We start from the raw sequence: 18,713 nt of genomic DNA on the forward strand, positions 1-18,713 counted from the left end.
GTTGCTGTTTATCACTTTGTTTAGATCTAGTTGGATTTGCTGTATGAATCTGGGTGCACTTGTGTTGGGTGCATCAATATTTAGGATTGTTATGTCTTTTTTTTTTTTTTTTTGAGACAGAGTCTCACTTTGTTGCCTGGGCTAGAGTGCTGTGGCATCAGCTTAGCTCACAGCAACCTCAAACTCCTGGGCTCAACCAATCCTTCTACCTCATCCTCCTGAGTAGCTGGAGCATCAGGCATGTGCCACCATGTCTGGCTAATTTTTCTATATATTTTTAGTTGGCTAATTAATTTCTTTCTATTTTTAGTAGAGACAGGGTCTTGCTCTTGCTCAGGCTGATTTTGAACTCCTGACCCTGAATGATCTGCCTGCCTCCACCTCCCAGAGTGCTAGGATTACAGGCACGAGCCACTGCGCCCGGTCTAGTATGTCTTCTTGATGTATTTCTCCATGTAACATTATATAATGACCATCTTTGTCTTTTTTTGGCATTGTTGACTTGAAGTCTATGTTATCTGATATGGGAATGGTCACATCTGCTTTATTTTGATTTCCATTTGCATAGACTATTTTTCCATCCCTTCAAGTCTGAATGAGGTTAGATGTTTTTCATTTCCAGAAGTTCTATTTGATTTTTTAAGATAATATGGTTTCTTCAGTGAATTTTTCATTCATTTCCTGAATTTTTTTGTGTTTTCTTTGTTTTGGTTTTCCATTTTTCTCTTATATTTCATTGATCTTACTTATAATCCATATTTGAAATTCTTTATCTGTTACGTCAATATTCTGTTTTTGGTTGGTATCCATTGCTAGAAAGCCGGTGTTCCCTTTTTAGGGTGATCTTTTGCTCTGATTCTTTATACTTCCCAAGTTCTTTTGTTGATTCCTTCTCATCTGGAGCAGCTGTTGCTTCTTATTTTTGGATTTTCTTTTTTTTAGATAGAGCTTTTTCCCCTCACCTCACTCATATGGGTGTGTTTGTAGCATATGTTTGGTGAGAACCTTTGGTTTTGCTTGTGGGTGTTTTGATGGCAATTGTTTTAGATATCCTTGATGTCATGGTTTTCTCAATTGCTAGTTGTTTGTAGGCTGTAGCAGTGATGAGCTATGTGGGAGGGCAGATTCCCTGCCTCTCTTTGATAAGGGAGGATGGAGGCTTTTGAAATCCTTTCTCTATCTCCAGCCCCGTGGTCTTCTTAATAGTGTGAGTTGTAATGGCACACCCAGTTTAATCTCTGAGACAGTAGGTGGTATTTGTGAGTGAGAATCAATCACATCCTGTGTGATTGAGTCAGTAAATGCTATAAAGGGTGTGTGAATTAACCTCCCTGCCATTAGGTGGTGCTTGCTGGAAGGAACAAGCAACAATGTTGTTTTTGGGTCTTATCCCTGGCTCTAGTCCTTCAGGAGAAGTACTTGAATGCTTCAGGTCATGGATGGAGCCCTGGAACTTCAGGTCAGTCCTTATTCTCTGCCATTGCAGAGGTGGGTGGGGGAGTGAGGCTGAGCAGGGATAGGTTGCCTGAGCTTGCCCTCAGGGTCCACAAAAGCTGGCAAGGGATATGTTTCAGCAGAAGTTGAAGGTTTTCTCCAAGCTTCTGTGCAAGGTGGCCAGGGAGGGGCTGAAGCGGCTCCACCCAATTAGCAAGTCTGTTGTAGAGGCAGGGTCATCTGATATTCACAATCTGGCAGTCTGGAGCAGGCCTTGCTCCTCTTCCCACTCCCCTGCTTAGCACTTTTTATTCCAAGTGTGCTGACAGGCAGGACCTCAAGCCAGCTGGGCTTTCCCATGACTGTGATGTGGGCTGGGAGGTTCCTTGCCCAGGATCCCAGCCTGAGCTGAAAGTGCAGCCCTCCTGAAAGGGGAGGGGTGCCCTGTGAGCACTCTGCAGCTAGGACCCACACTATACTCTCCCTGCGCATCTGACCATGTGGGTTTCCATGTCTCCTGAAACTAATTCACAAATATCCCCTCTGCGCTCCAAGGCAATGCGACCAAGGCCTGGGGGTGTGGGCTCACACCTGTGGGCCTGTCCTCAGGCCCCTGAAGATCAATCTCTGACTATGCCAGGGAGAAGCATGCTGCTCCTAAGTTGACCACAGAGTGCCCAAGCAGGTTCAATGTCCCTCCACCTCCGGGCATGCTCTGCTGTGATGGAGTTGCCAGGCAAGCAGCACAAGGGATGGCCAGCAGGCAGGAAGATCACAGTCCAAGAACCCCTCAGTCTGCAGCAGGACCCCAAGAATAAAGGCCTGAGCCCCACTCTCTTTGGAAGCCTCAGTGTGATGGCTCAGTTATCTCTCTTGGCAGCCACATGTCTGGGAGGGGAAAGGGATAAAAACAGTCTGAATGGAGGAAAGGTTGCACTGTGGATGTGTCCGTCCCTCACTCCTGGAGGTTGCCCATCCAGAATGCTCTGGAGTCACGCAGATCACCTGGGACCCACTGGACCTCTGTGGCTTCTGCAGTCTGGGCTGGAGTTGGGAAATGTCTGCGTGGGAGTGAGCAAGATGAAACCCGTGGAGTTGGGAGGACAAAGGTGCCCAGTGGGTAGAGAAGCAATATGGCGCCTGCTGTCCCAGCTCGGGTCTGTGGGGTGGAAGGTGTCCCTGGGGGGCTAGGAGCCTAGTGCCCTGTTTACAAGAAACTTCTAGCTCACTGGTGGCCACAGTCTCTGGGCTTGTGTTGGCAGAAAGTCTCTCTAGCAGCTTGGGAACCCGCCAACAGTCTGAGATGTGAGTGAGGGAGAAACTAACTCTCCACCTACTCTTCTCGCTAGACTCCAAGCCTTTGGGGGTTGATCTCTGCCGATACCTTGCTCCTTCCTGTTCTGCTCTACAATTTCTTCCCATGGAGTCTCCTGAAAGTTCTGGCACCTTCTCTCAGATCCACACCCTGTCTTTGTCTGTTAATTTTTTCTCTTTCATCTAAAACTTCTCCTTCTTACTGGTGTCTCTGGTCAGCCATCTTGCTCCCCATCCCCAGAGATTTTTTCTGCTCCCAACATTTTTAAGCTAGAGTTCCCCATCAGGAAGTACTCTGTGGCTGTCTGTCCTGGAGACTCCTCTCTCTTCTAGAGGATTGGGAGGAGAGCCTGCAGCCCTGGGCCACCCTGGGTAAGCCAGCTTGCTGGGCTTCCCCGTGATCACACTGCAGATGCCTCCTTTTGGTTCACAAAGCAGAAAACTTACAGAAGAAGAAAGCTCTGTGGGAATTACTTTCATATTTGGAGAAGATTTTTAAGAATCTTTGGCCCTAGACGCATGCACTCCAGATATATAAGGACTGTCCTAGCCAGTGAGGGGGTAAGGGGCTCTGGGCTGCATAAAGGCTCTCTCTGGCTAGCTCATAGTCATGGAGAGAGGACGGCAGGCTGGAAAAAGTAAATGGGGGAGCTACTTATTGTTTATTTCTAGGGCCTAGGTCAGTACCAGAAACAGAATAGGTTTCTGGGTCAATGAGAGCCTGAAAGAATGAATGACTTCCACCACCAGCTTAGCGGTTTCACTCCCTAGGTGTGACCTTGGATAAGTCACTTCAGTTCTTTGCTTCAGTTTTTCAATCTGTCAAGTGTGAATGACAATATATGTATAAATGAACAGGAATAATGTGTGTGAATACAGTTTGTGAACTTCAAAGCACCATAAAAATGTGTGAATGAAGGGTAGAAACCTGTCTCCACATGACTACTTTTTAAGTGTGACTAACCATAAAAATCTTGGGGATTAAAAAGCAACAGCATTTCAGAAGGCTGCCATCATTCTATTTATTAGATATTCTAGTATAGGAATATAAATGCAAATAGACTATATATGTAATCATTTGCAATAATATACAAATTTCTTCTGTGACAAGAAAAGGTTCTCTTAAATTGGCCCATTTTTGATATTTACCTATTTTCTAGGACCTTTGGAAATGGGCTGTCTTTTGGTGCTGACATTTCCCCTCTGCCCCAACTCAGTTGAAAGAGGATCACACCAGCTCTGAGAAGTCTGGGAGCTAGAATTATTATGAGCTGGGGTGGGAGGGTCCTTAAAAAATCTTTTTCATAGGGAACTTTTTTTTTTTTTTCCGGGACAGATGCTGGTGGGGCCAGAACTGTCTATTTCTTCTTCTTCTTTTTTTTTTTAATTTCATCATATTATGGGGGTACAAATATTGTTAAGGTTACATATATTGCCCTTGCCACCCCTCCTGCCCCCCCTGCCATGTCAGAGCTTCAAGCGTGTCCATCCCCCAGATAATGCGCATCACACTCACTATGTAAGTATACGCTCATCCCTCCTCCCCCCTCCCACCTGCCCACCACCCGCTAAAAATTTTTTTCTTTTTTTGACATTTTGGTTACATTTCATATCTTTGCCTCTCCCTAAGAAGGGTTAGAGGTATGCCCTTCATCATAGGGAACTTTTAAAGGTTGTGTGATTCAAGGTAAAAACTTCTTTTCTGAATGTCTCAAACATTTCCTGGATTTTTTGGAGGCCTTATCCCCACTTAATTAATAAAGTTCCCATTTGGAATAGACAAGGTGCTCTTAATGTTTTTTTCTCTTGCTCAGCTTTCTCCTAAGATAAAACACTACATTTAGCTGAATCTAAGATACGAATGCAATTGTCCCAATGTTTTCTGTGCTGCTAAGAAAGAAATAAATGCCTTCATTAAATTCTGACCCTCCATATAATGTATGATGCATCCCAGTATCAGAGATGCTAAACTGTGAAGACTATGGATCTTAGAATCAATTTAAAACCTTTAAAAATATGTATGAAAAGAAAAATAAGAAATGAATGTATTCTTAGATAGTAATTATAGAACTTAATGTTCATATTTAGTAGTGACCAAATTAATAACAATTAGCATTCATCTGTGCTTTTGCATAAAAACATAAGCTCACATGTCTCATGATCCTTACAACTACCTTGAAAGATAAGAAGAGTTAAGTATTATAACCTCAGTTTGTCAAATAGAGAAACTGAGGTTCAGAGAGGTTAGTAGCCCATGCTGGGGGTCTGCCATCCACAGTCCAGGAATCTCCTCCTCCTCATATTCATATATTTTTGGATAACAATTGTTATTTTGTGATAAACTACAGAGCACATATTTCAGATAAGAAAAGAACTTTATAGGGCTTTAGTGTCTGTCTGGAGGAAAAACATTAATACACAAATAATGGGTTACATACCCTGAAATAAAAGTTACAAGGACTACTATTTCAGGTATGGGAAGGCTCAAAGGTCTCTCCCAGAGCACATGCAGCTTGAGTCTCCCACTTCGGCGGGGCTGCAGTTATTGAAATGCAACTAAATGGGAGATATAGTCAGACATTCTGTGCCGATGACAGTCTGAGAGACAATGGTTGAGAGATGAAGCCATGTGCTGTGACTTCTTGAGAGGGGATTATCTCACGATGGGAAGTTGAATGGTGAGATTTGAAGGAATGAAAATGCGTGAGATTTGGGGAAATCTGAGAGCCACAAAAGGAATGAAGACACTTAGAAAGCCGGGACAGCTGAAATGGAGCAGATGTTCTGAAAATATACAAGGGCAGGCCAGGGCAATACTGTGAGCTGTTCTGGATTGCAGAGATTTGGGAGGAAAACTGAGAAACCTCAGGCTGGGGTGGCACATAGAGTAAAGGACTATTTTATCAGAAACCAAGAAAGCTGGGAGAAAAAAACTTAGGCATTTGGTTGATTAGTTAGAAATAAAGACACTATAGCAAGTGTCTATAGCAGTGATTAATGGGGAGGGTACCAATAACGGGTTATATTTGCATGGCTACCTCTCAGCAGCTGTTGGTTCCTTCCCAAGCACAGTACATTTCAATGAAAGCAACCAGGCGAATGAAGTGTGTGGCTGTCACTGAGGGGGTCAGCCCACGTGGCCCTTCCTGTGCTTTAAGAGGAAGGGTAAACAGAAAGAGAAAAACCCTGTATTATGAAAGGCGAGCTGGGGATCTGACACTTATGAAATAATCTGACAATTAGAGAGCAGTCTCAAAGGGCTGGGAGCAGTGCCTGTGTTACTTTATTTTAATCCTCCCGGCAGTCCTAGGAAATAGGCATTACTATTTCCATTTTCCTGCTGCAAAACTGAGATTCCAAAAGGTGCTATGACTTGCCCAAGGTCATAATAACTAGTAGGAATCTGCATTTGTCACCAACGCTTTTAATATCCCCTGCCACTGATGAATCCATGATGATGAAGTGAATAAACAAATAAACTAAAAAGAAGAATGGAATGCACACTCCCACTCAATACTACTTTTTTTAAAAATGTAACTATTAAAATAGCATATTCTCTTGTCACTAACTTGCTAGCATTGTTAAATTAAGTATTTAAAAATAAATACTTAAAATAATTATGCAGTAAAACAGCGTTTGTTGTTTCTGAGTTCCGGGGCTCCCTTACAGCTGCTGTTCTGTTGCTGCTTAAGCAAAGATGGACAGTTTGGGGGGTGGCAGGAGATTAGAAAACTTGCAGGGCAGCCACCCCTTTAAGGGTGGTGTCCGAGTGGCGGGGGTATCCTCCAAGTGTCCCAGCTGTGATTTAGTCTTTGCAAGAGGGATGCATCCTGGATTTTAAGTTCCTGCCTATGACTCTGTATAGAAATGGCTGCAATGCATTGGCCTTCTAAGCACTTTTAGTGGGCTCTCAGATTCCCTACTCACTCGGCTCCTTTGCATCTTCTTTGCAGCTGGGAGAACTGCTTTTCTGCTCCACACAGCTTTCACCTTGACAAATGCGACTTGGCTTAAATGTCCCTGTAGCCTTTTTAGCTTGCTCTTCTCATAGCAAAAGCAGGAAAAAAAAAGAGCAAGAATAGGAAAATTACAATTATGCAGTGTGCAGATCCCTAGGCATGATTGTCTTTTCCCAATCAGGAGATCTCCCTGGCAACCGGCCTTTCTAACTCCCCTGGAAGCCCAAAACTGGCGTAAAACTTAATTTGCTTCAGATTGCTTAAAATTACCTTCTAAGGGCAAGAGTAAATACCTACCTCTTTTTAAATAGGGCTTGTACCCTTTGGCCCAGTGCCCTCCAAATAATAATTTTAGAATTCTCTTAAAAGAAGGGAACTTTGTAAACAGTGATATATAATGGCGCTTTGCTCACTGCGACCCTGTAGAATTATTCTCACCCACAAGCATCTTTGTAAGTATCTACAGGGTATCTAGCACCACGGTAGGTGCAGCAAAAGCATTTTATAAAACACAGTCTCTGCTCTCAAAGGAGTTTATAGGTTTTGAGAGGACCAGGCAAATCTAGAGGATGGATGAAGGAAAAGAGTAAGAAATAGCTTTAAAGTCAGTCCAGCTGAGTTGAGTATTGAATCTCAGTATTTCCGAATTACCTGCTGGGTTTGGAGTGTGTTCCCATTAGTCCTCAGCCCCAGCAGGGAAACTGTTCCCTAGGAGTTGAAGGTATGGATATGAAGGGTGAGTGCCGAGGATAGAGCAGCCCCGTGGGAGAATGGCAGAGGGTCTGGGCCTCCCGTCCCCCACGGATGAGGGGTCCCTGGGCCTTTAGGGGCTGGTAGGAAATGTTACTGAGGTGCTGATATCAAAGGGGGTACTACCTGTGGGGAAGATGCCTTTGTGACACCACATCAAGAACTAGTAACTGAGAAGCTGGGTATGGTGGCATGCACCTGTAGTCCCAGATACTTGGGAGGCTGAGGGGGGCGGATCCCTTGAGCCCAGGAGTTCGAGGCCAGCCTGAGCAACTTAGAGAGACACTGTCTCACAAAAAGTTATAAGAAATAGTAATCAAGATACCAGACTTGAGTATGGTATAGGCACAAGAGGGGGAAGAATGTTTATTAACTGTTCACCCTGTATTTTGACCATACTAGACAAGTATGGGCTTTGCTATCCTGGTTCTACTTCCGGTTCTTATAGTCATACCCGCCTCCCAATTTTGTTTGGAGAAAACTTCCTTCCCCACCCGAGGTCCCTGTGTTCTAGGAGGAGCATAGGAGTTGGGCCGAGCCCCTCAGTTCATCACGTTCCCCAGCTTCATTGCTTGGCTGGGGGTCAAGTGTGTGATTTAAGCCTATTCTATTAGCAAGGATCTCTGCACCTGTTAGTGGGATGCTGGTACAACGATATTTCCTTTCTCATTAATAGGGATACATGTACCCTTAGGAACTGCTGGTGCCCATTGTATAACACAAACATTATTTCATGTAATTAAAAAACCCTGTGTTGTTATTAATCCCATTGTAAAGAAGAGAAATTGAGACTTAGTGGCATCAAATAATTTACACCAAATGTTACAGCAAGTCACAATCGAAAAGCATGTTCACCCTACTCAAATTTCTATGCTCTTTTCATCATACCAGACTGTTGTTTGTAAGAATTTCAAAACTTACTTATAGTAATTTTTCCATTAAACATGAAACTCAAGTGTTAAGTTGCTGGGAGACACAAGGCCATACATAGCATTTTGAAAATTGTAACAAGTAGTGAGTGTTGGATGTTTGGAAGAGCCAAAAGACTTTAATGTAATGGTCACAGAACACCCATCACCCATCAGTTATAGGTGGCTACAAGTTTTAGTGAAATACAAAAGCGTCTTAAAAGAGTGCAAGATAAAAACGATAGATGTTTAGGTCTACAGTAAATATCTTATATTTATTTCCACTGACTGCATTGGACATAAGGTAATTTAGAGCCTTTCTTAGTTTTTGGGGTAACTATCCATTTTCTGGCATGTCGAGGCATATCTGTTGGCGTGGAGTGGCTTGCTGAGCTATCGTGGCTTTCCATTATTGTTGCAGTCACTAGCATGCTGGCGTTTGCACAGCACATCCCATGTGGTTTGTAGCTATAATTCCTAGTTCCAAAAATTGAATTCCCTGGGACAAAGTAGAATTCTGTGTCTGGTATTCAGAAGCAGACATGTTGGTAGAAGATTAGTGATCTTCCTCTGAGGGTCAATAGAAGCCCAGCTGTAGAAACACCATTCTTCAAAAGCCATCTTTGGTGCTGGCTTAAAATCTTGTAAATTTCTCAGCACATCTGTCTGTTGCTGTACAGACCCTCACTATTTGTCACATTTGTATGAGTGTGAATTTTTTTCCTTAGAACTTAAAGGCTGATAATCGTATGATGAACAAATAGTACAGATATTTTCCAAATTTTTAAGAGTATGGATCTTTACCTTAGAATGTAAAGTCTGATAATCTTACTATTAACAAATGGCACAGCTAGTTTACAATCTATAACATAGCAAGTCAGTCATCTCAGGTGCTACTACTTAATTTACAAATTATGAATTTTGAAATAAATTTCAGCAAATATTTTTCTTTAGTTTCTCTATTACTAATTTTGATATACTAAGTCTCTCAAGTGAGGCTATAAATGATTGTACTGTGAATCATTAATGTGGCTCTTTGACATTTATAAACAAACAGAAAAGCCCCAATAGATTTATGAAGAGACACAACTCAAAATTTCTTCCTTTTCATTACCATCATCTGATTACTACTGCATCTCGCTGCTGTTTGGGTATTTCATTCCAAGTTATATTCCTAACACCTAAAAGTACACTGCATTCAAATAGACCAAAATAGAGTTTTTCCTTCCCTAACACAGTCCATTCTAATTCAATGAAACCATCAAACTACATGAATCTAGCTCTTGATATCTAGAAAGATATGAATCATATTTTGGTGTCCTTATGCACCTGTTTGCTACAACATTCCATGTTAATAATCATCACATGGGAAGTTGCCACTTGAGGACGTGTACTTTAAACTGTTTCAACCCACTTTCTGTGGGCAGCAAGATACCTATAACTAACAGGAGCTGTCACACAAATGTGCACAGATGACTAGGATCCACTCAATAGCTGTCTGAGTCAGAAGTTCCAAGCTAGCCCAAAGTCCAGTGAAAGGAAATGTTCCACCTGGGGTATTCATTATAGGGTTCTGAGGTAAGGTTTCTTAGGCCAGACTTTATTATGGTATTCTCTTCCTTCACTTTAAACCGATTAGTTTGTGGTTAGGCTGGAGTTAAAAGTGCCATTTCTTCAGTGACTTTAGCAAAATGCTTTGAAAATGTTCAATCACTTGTTCGACATATATTTACTGAGCATATATTATAATCATCCCTCAGTATTTGTGGGAGATTTTGGTTCCAGGACCCCTGAGGATACCAACATCTGCTGCTGCTCAAGTCCCTGATATAAAATGTCATAGTATTTGCACATAACCTATGCACATCCTCATGTATACTTTAATCCATCTCTAGATTCCTTATGATACCCAACACAGTGCCTACACATCACTTTATTCTCATGGATCCAACATGGTACTCAACATGTGGCAAATACAAGTTTTGCTTTATGGAATGTTTTTTCCCCAAATATTTCCAATCTGTAGTTGGTTAAATCCATAGATGCGGAACCCATGAATGTGGAGAGTGGACTGTATTATGAAATAGGTGCTGGAAATTCAACAATGTACAGACAGGAAAAAAATCTCTGCCCTCGTGGGGCAGGGGGAAGCCAGACATTAATAAAAATCAGTAAGATGTATGTTAGATGGTGATGTGTGTGCTATGGAGAAAAAGAAAGCAGGGAAGGGGAAGGGGATGTGTCTGGGAGGGAGGGGGTGTTTCTGGCAGGGTCAGTACTGTGCTCATTGGAGGCCTCGCTGAGAAGTGACTTCTGAGTCCAGATGGAACAGGGTTAAGGATTTAGCCCTGAGGTCGGGAGGGAGAGTGCTCCAGGCAGAAAGAAGAGCATGCCTGCCGCACACACAGGTGGAGGCAGGTGGGCAGAGTAGAGTTAGAGCAGGTGGAAGGCGAGGGCAGTGATAAACGGTGAGTGTGGGGTCCATTTCAGGAGGGGACATGCGATGGGAATAGAATGCAGGTTTTGATGAGAGACAGACACGTTCTAGTTTAAGAGAATCACTTAGGTTGCCAAGTTGAGAATGACTAGAGAGGAACAAGGGTGGAGTCTGAGATGAGGGAGGAGGCCCAGGCAGCAATGCAGACTAGAGTTAAAGGGGAGAAACCAGTGGTGGGGAGAAGACAGGGCCAAAACGTTCCCTAACAGTGATTTGGATGCGAGGATGGAGAGAAAGTAGTCAGAGATGAACTCCAAGGTTTCTGGCCTGATCAAGCATGGAAGAACTGAATTCCCATTAGCTGAGATGAGGAGGCCCACAGCAGATTGGGGGATGAAGATTAGGTGTTCAGTTTGGGATGTATGAAGTTTGGGATGATCAAGAGACATCTGAGTAGAGATGTTGAAGAGGAAGTTAGATGTCAAAGGCTAGGAGTTCCGGCAATCTGGAAAAACCCAGGTGAGCACACACCTGGTACTTAAAACTCTGAGAATGAAGGAGGTGACCTAGGGAACGAGTGTTGATAGAAGAGTCCAAGAGCTGTGTCCGTTCTGCATTGGGAGCTAAGAAGCAAAGAACAAGGCAGTCTGAGAAGGACCAACAGGGTGTGTTATCTGGGAGCTGAGTGAAGGAAGGTTTTCAACGTGGAAGGAGTGATGAACTGTCACATCAATTTTTCCCCCTAGTCTTAATTCCATGGGACACTAAATCAGTAATGTTCTTTTTACCACTTAGTCATTAACTGTTGCATACAAAGGGTCTGCTCTTTATTAATTAGCTTTATCTTCCCAGAAAGATACAAGCTTCTTAAGAGCAAGACTTTTGCTTTCTTTTTTTCTCTCTCTCTATAGTGGTGGCTTTTGAACAGCTTTTGACTACATTTCACAGTAAAAAATACATTTTACTTTGGAAACAGTATACACACATATACAACTGAAAGAAAGAGAAACATTTAACCTTTCAGCATGCCATACACACTTCTCACTTCTATTGTATTCTATTTAATTAAAAATAATAATGTTTGTAGCCCACTAAATTGATTTCACTAACCACTAATTGGTTGCGACCACTGCTTTGAAAAACAGGGATTCTATTGCATCTGGTGCAGAGTTCCAGCACATTCATTATCAATCAGAGCGACAGTGCCATCCATCTTCGTTTCTCCCAAAGTACCTTCTGTATAAGCGCTTGTTGAATGAATAGCTTTGAAACCGTAAAGTAATATTTCTTGAACTGAGCTCACTGGTCCTTAGCTACCTTTACTTTTACTAAATGTAATTTTAAAGAAGACTATTTCTTAGGAGCTCTCTGTCTTCAGAATGAGGATAGACATGAGTGTCGTTTTGAAGAGGTCCCTGTGCGGCCAGGAGTCAGAGAAAGCCCTGGCTGGGGTTGAAGATGACCACCATGATGACCAGAGTGAGTTCATCTTTGGTTTGTTACCCCATGCACAAAGCAAGAGCAGGAAGCCTGATCTTTGAATGCCTTTACATATTCTTATATATTAACCTCCAGGTGCCAGGGGCAGTGGGGTTCAAAATATTTTTAAAAACAAAACCTTAAAAAGAAGACTCTCATTCCCCTTGAGACAATCCTGTCTTTTTATCCCAATTTACATAGTATTCGATGTCAATATGAAACATCCATCATCTAGGAACGGGGAAGAAAAGCCTCCGTTAAATATCTATGACCCAAGATAGATGGAGCGGGAACAAAAATCATTAGTACTATCATGTCTTAGAATTTTGAAATGCCCAACTACAGAAATGATGTATAATGTCACCCAGACCTTTCAGTGCAGGAGTCTTTAAAATAAGAGCCTGGTACTTAGTAAGTCCTCAAAAAATGTCAGCTAATGTTTAAACCGTTCTCCATACAGCACACTTACAAAGAGTGGCGCGGAAGAAAATGGAATATTTTTCCATCGTGTAATTCTTACTCGGGTAGTTTTTCACTTACAGGGAAGGAGCGTGGTGCAATGAATATATTATAGATTTTGGAATCAGGTCAACCTGAGTTCAAATCTGTCTCTACTTCTACCAAATGTGTGATTTTGGCCTAGTTACTTGGACATCTTTTAACTTCAGGTTTTCAAACATAAAATGAGGACAGTAACACCTACTTCAGGGACTGACTATGAGGATAAAGATGATACAAAATAAAATATACGACGTGTCTACTAAATATAAGTTTGTTTGTAGGCTGGCTTTTTGGAATTCAGAAGGCATTTTCATGTGGAAATCACGTTGTAAGTGATGGTTAAGTCCCCACAAGGTTTAACCCCCCTGAAGCCCATTTAATTCAAGACAGAGCTGAACCATAATGGAAGATGCAACAACCCAAGACTGAGGGGGGAGGAGGGGGGGGAGGGAGGGAAAGGTTCAGGGTGGGGGCGGCAAGTGCACCTGGTGGAATCCCCAGAGGTCTGTGTAGGGGATTGTAGATCAGTTAGGGTTCTCAGGATAGAAAAACCAGATTTATTTCAAGAAACTGGCTTGACTGTGGGGGGTGACAAGTCTGAAACCCGTCGGGCAGGCTGGCAGGCTGGAGACTCAGGCAGGAGCTGATGCTGTAGGCTTAAGACAGAATCTTCTCAGGAAAACCTCTGTTCTGCTCTTAAGGCCTTTTAAGGGATTGCATGAGGCCCACCAACATTATTGAGGGTGATCTTCTTCCTGTAATGTCAACTAACTGTAGATCTTAACAACAGCTATAACATTCCTTCACTGCCACAGCTAGATTAGGGTTTGATTGAATAACTGGGCACTCTGGTCCCTCCAGATGGCCACAGAGAATGACCTGTCCCAGGTGGGAGCTTGGTGGCAGCTCTGGGCGGTGGGAGGAAGATGGCAGGGGCAGACAGGGCCGCTGTGGTGCTCACTGATATTCAGTTCTCTTTAGTTGAGAGCCGTATGTGCTCTGTTCATCTTCTGAGAAGTTACAGTTTGGCTCAAAGATCTAAAAGTAAATACCAACTCCTAACTAGCTGCTCAGGAGACCCACAAAAGCCCTCCTAGCAGAGTGAACTCTGTTGTATGAGATTTGTACCCAGCGCCTAGCAGGGTGCCTGGCTTATCGTTTTCATTGACAATTTTTTAAGAGTCACGGAATTTTTATTTCTTTGTTGACAATCTATAGTCACCTGAAACATCACACCACATGAAATAAACAGGAATTCTAGAGACCAATCTTGTATTTAAGCCCTTTTATACCCTAAAAGACCAAGAATCCCATAATGCCTTGCCTTAATAAAACAAATACAGAGCCAGCCTTTTAAAATCAAGATTTACTTGAACAACCTGCACATACCACTCATGTAACACTTACGCGTTGTTTTAAACCCATTTGTTTACAAATCTGTTTCACCCATCAATCTGTAAGCACCTTGAGAGGAAAGATGATGTCATTTGTCTGGTAGAGACTATTATTCATTCCTATAAGCCCAGTTCTAAGCAGAGTCAAACCAAATCAAATGAAATAAAATAAAAGTGCTCATGAAATCTTTAATTACATTGCTTGGGGTATACCTGGTTTTTTTTCAACTCAGGAGTAAAGTGTGGGAACCTTTAGTCTTGGGTTTGCCCCTACCAATGACAGCAAAGAAACCTGGCATTAGACATGGGCAAGTAGGATGGATCTCAGGAGAACATGCCCGTGTGCATGGAGGTGCTGGTGTGTATGTGTGTGTGTAGCGGGGTGGGGAACCCAGCATCCGGAAGAGAGGTTCTGTTGGCATGCAGGAAGCTGCAGTTGGATGTTTCCATGGAGACCTTCAGGGAACCACAACCACCTCCTAGAGCCGGGTGCACTGAAGTCACCAGGCCCAGACAGCCCTGTCACCAGATCGTGGCAGGACCAGTCAAACAGAATCCTAAAACTGTCCCCTCACCCAGTATATTCCAAAGCACATTTCATGGCTCACCAATCCTTCAAAAGGCTTTGTAGAAGAGGGTTCCAAGATGGTTTGGGGGATGCTCTATATCATATTGCTGTCTTAGAGAGCTGCCATTCATGCTAGAATCTTAAGGATTGCAGGATGTCTGCCAATACAGAAACCTGAATATATTACTTGGTTTATCAAATTCAACTCCTTTTCCTCACATGAACATCTATTCATGTCATACTTTAGTAAATGTCAGCCTCCTTATTTTCAAATGAAGAAACTGACACCTAGGATGTAAATTACAATTTATATGGCTAATAAGTGGCAGAATTGGGTTAGAATTCAGCTCTCCTTTTGGGTCTGTGCAATTTCTACTTCATCACACTCCAACTAGTTATCTAATCACTGAACTCTACAAAGTAAAAAAAAAAATCCACCAATCTATACAAATACTTTTCCACAATTTGTGTGAACTCATTCTTTTTGATCCCCCTATATGGATATATATATAGGAGACAAAAATGGAAGAGTGACTACCATGTATAGAGGGGAAGAACCATAACAAAATCCAGCCTGTAGGAACTTAATATTTTATGGCAAGCCTGTGCCAGTATTTGTTTCACTCCAAGTACGGGTGCAAATGAAATGTAGTAATAGAGACATGTAAGTGGCACTGGTCTGTAAAAATAGGTATGTGTACATGTCTTACATTTTATATCATGAAATTAGTCCATGCAACATTTTCATGGTAAAAACTGTAATGAGGGAAGAATGGCTTATTCAAGATAATAGATGATTATCTCTGGATGCAGAAGTAACCAGCACCCTTGCTAACAGGATGCATATTCCATTATTTCTTCTGTCTCCAAATATTGGCTGGCAGACTGGAAGTCTTCAGTATTCTCTGTCATACATGAAAACATAAGCATACTTCATATTCAACAATGATGCTTTTCCTATTAGGAAAGTCCTGAGCTACCCACAGATAGTAACAATGCAGATATATTTCATTTGAAAAAAGGCTTTCTTTTGTCATTTTCTTTCTTTACCTTTTTGGTAAAGAGGGAAAGTGACCCGATGAGGGTTCTTCAAGATATTCACGCCTCCTCCTGGTGACAATGCCGGTTTGCACGCGCTCACTGCAGCTGGAGGAACAAGCACTTACCACCTACTCAAGTTCGCAATTGTTTGTTTGGAGTAAACATTTCTGAATTAATAGAAAAGCATTAAATTAAGCTCCATTTATGATATCCCATTTGACAAAAGGAATTATTTTCTTTTCCTTGTGGCAGATGTAGACAAAGAAACATCCAGGAAAAAGAGTTTGTTTTGTGTTGCAATGGCCACACAGAACTTTTTTTTTTCTTTAAGAGGGGATATTTTATAAATTAAAAAATATAATAATTTATGTGGCTTCCTACTTTTTGCCCAAAACAGCCAATGTGCTTGATATTACTGGAAGAAGTCCAAAACATGGAAAATATGTAAAGGCCGGGGCAGGGGGTGGGAGAGGATGGCCATTATGAGATGTGAGGGGATGGGAAGTGGGAGGCAGCATCATGTGCTCCCCAATCCCTGAGGCAGAGGGCATGAGACCCCCTTTCTCCCTGACCCACTTGTCTAGCAACTTCTCTTCTTCCATTTGAGGCTGTGCCTAGATGTAAATTTTGATCTGGTTTCAGTTGTAATAAATACATGAGGCATAAGGAGAAGCTCAAAGTCTTTCTGAAGGAGAACCTCATAAATAATAATTGGTTATGTTGGGCCCAATTATGTTGGAGGCATAATTTTCTAGAATTTTCTGTGAATAAAGAAATATATTTGTTTTGTTTTGATTTACTAAACATCTTTTCTTTTTCTCTTATATTACACAGAAAACAAAAGGAGATAAAAGTTTTGTCTGAGAAGCACTTGGGCATCATGAAATATTTACAACAGAAGTTTCTAGCACGTGTGATCAATAAAAGTAGATGAAAACTGAGACTTCTGACCTGATTCCCTCATGGAGCATAATCATAGATTAATCTTATGCAGTTTATATGAATCCTCCTAGAGGATTCAATTCAGATAAAACTTTAATACCTTTATTAAGTTACTTGAAGCTGTTGATTTACAAAAGATTTATTATCTCAGTGTAAATATTCTAATATTGCATTATTTAATTAGCAATGAAAAGCTCACTATCCATTTCTAAAGAAGTTGATAATATAAACAAAACAGTGACGGAAAAGCTGAATATGTAAAAATAATTTCTGCAATTTATCCAACTGATAAATTAGTATAAAAATTTATTTACTAGATGATTCATCACAGTGTTGTTTGTAAGAGCAAAAAGCATGACAGTGAGTAATATTCCTCAATATGTATTGCTAATACACTAGTTCTTTAATACGTGATGTTAATATGGTAGAATGTGGTCTTCATGAGGGCAGAGATTTGACTCAATCCTGTGTTTAAGTGTCTGGAAGTGTACTTGGCACATGGTAGATGAGCATTAAACATTTTCAAAATGAATAAACACTCTCATATAATGAAGCAGTTTATAGCTATTAAAAGGAATGAAATGGATCTACATGTACTGATGTGGACAGATGGCCAATATATGTTATTAAGAAAAAAGGGACAAGGGCTGACCAGTATTTATACTATGATATCAGTTTGTTAAAAAGAAGAAAGAAAATGTATATACATATATATACACATACATCTATGTACATGTACATAGATAAATGTACACATACACATATGCACATATATGTATACTGAATATATGTAGAAATATCAGAAGGAAAATATTAAAATGGTAACAGTGGTGGTTGTCTTTGGGAAGTAGGAATGTGAGATGGGGCTGGGAGCTTTTACTTTTAACTCAATATCATTCTATACTCTTTGATTTTTTCACAATTAACCTACATAACTTTTATTTTAAAATGAATTCTGTGGAAAAGCCCTAAACCTACAACCACTGTACATCTGCTTTTTAGAATTTGTGCTGCTTTTCCATTCCCTCAATCTGAAGATACAACTATTATGTGCAAAGAAAACTGAAGGAACAGGTTTTAACTAGAAATTGATGAAAACTGGGCTGGAGAATCAGAAATTAGACTCTTCATAGAATCATCATCACAGATTCTATTTTGCTTTCCTATTTCTTCAGCTTCGGCTAGAATTTTACATTCAAAGTTAAGAAAATTTATATGTAATTGTACGCACAAACCCATATGTTCTGTGTCAGTCCATACCACTTATTTTCAATAAGACAAAATAGCCTATTTAAACTTTGAATTTTCCCATTGGGTTTACACGATTCAGCTGTTTATCCAGCAGCACTCTGCTTAAAAATAGAGGAGATGGCATTTGTGGGTGCTTTAAAAAAATATCCTTTGGAGAAAGAAGCAGAACTCTAATGCCACATTTACCATTTATATTATGTAAGAATGGCAAGTTTTTACAGAATGAGGGCTTCATAGAAAATATTCTCCTTTCTAAACATATAAACTACAGCAGTTTTGGAACCAATCACAATTGTTGAATGTGTAAGGGCATCACACCTGAGTTTTACTGTTTGGTGACTATAATAAATTTAATGGAAACCTAAGCATGGTTGGAAAGAGTTTCTAGTAATTGCATATGAAGATTTTTCTCTTCCTTCACCTTCCTGATTATGTAGTTTCTTCCCTTTTTCTTTCATCAACTATTTATTGAGTGCTATGTCATAGGCATCGTCGTTACAAAAATGCATATAAAGATGTTAAGTATATTTCACCTCACTCTATAGGCCTATTTAATAATGTTTATGCCAACCTGCCAAAAATAAGAAATGGTTAATATTAGCCTTAAACCCGCTGTCATACAATTCCACAGAGTGTAGGATAAGAATTAAAATAGGTTGAGCTGAAAATATACTGCCACTCGAAATTGCAAACTGAGAACTGTAGTCAATTAAAGTATGAAATATTAAAATCAGG

The 18,713-nt window shown here is 41.0% G+C and overlaps 1 protein-coding gene across 23 annotated transcripts in view; it reads right to left on the minus strand.

Moving 5' to 3' along the window:
• Positions 1 to 18,713, minus strand: part of DLGAP1 (DLG associated protein 1) — an 882,341-nt gene that overhangs the window by 290,052 nt on the left and 573,576 nt on the right. For 6 of the 23 annotated variants that reach the window (XM_075993630.1, XM_075993631.1, XM_075993626.1 and 3 more), the window contains one exon: positions 6,676 to 6,789. The exons of the other annotated variants lie outside the window; for them this stretch is intronic. In XM_075993630.1, coding sequence (XP_075849745.1) covers positions 6,676 to 6,789 — 114 coding nt within the window. Of the gene's footprint in view, positions 1 to 6,675; positions 6,790 to 18,713 lie in introns of those variants that run through there. 23 annotated transcript variants of the gene reach the window in all.

This window comes from Microcebus murinus, chromosome 17 (assembly GCF_040939455.1).
Source record: "Microcebus murinus isolate Inina chromosome 17, M.murinus_Inina_mat1.0, whole genome shotgun sequence".
NCBI lineage: Eukaryota > Metazoa > Chordata > Mammalia > Primates > Cheirogaleidae > Microcebus > Microcebus murinus.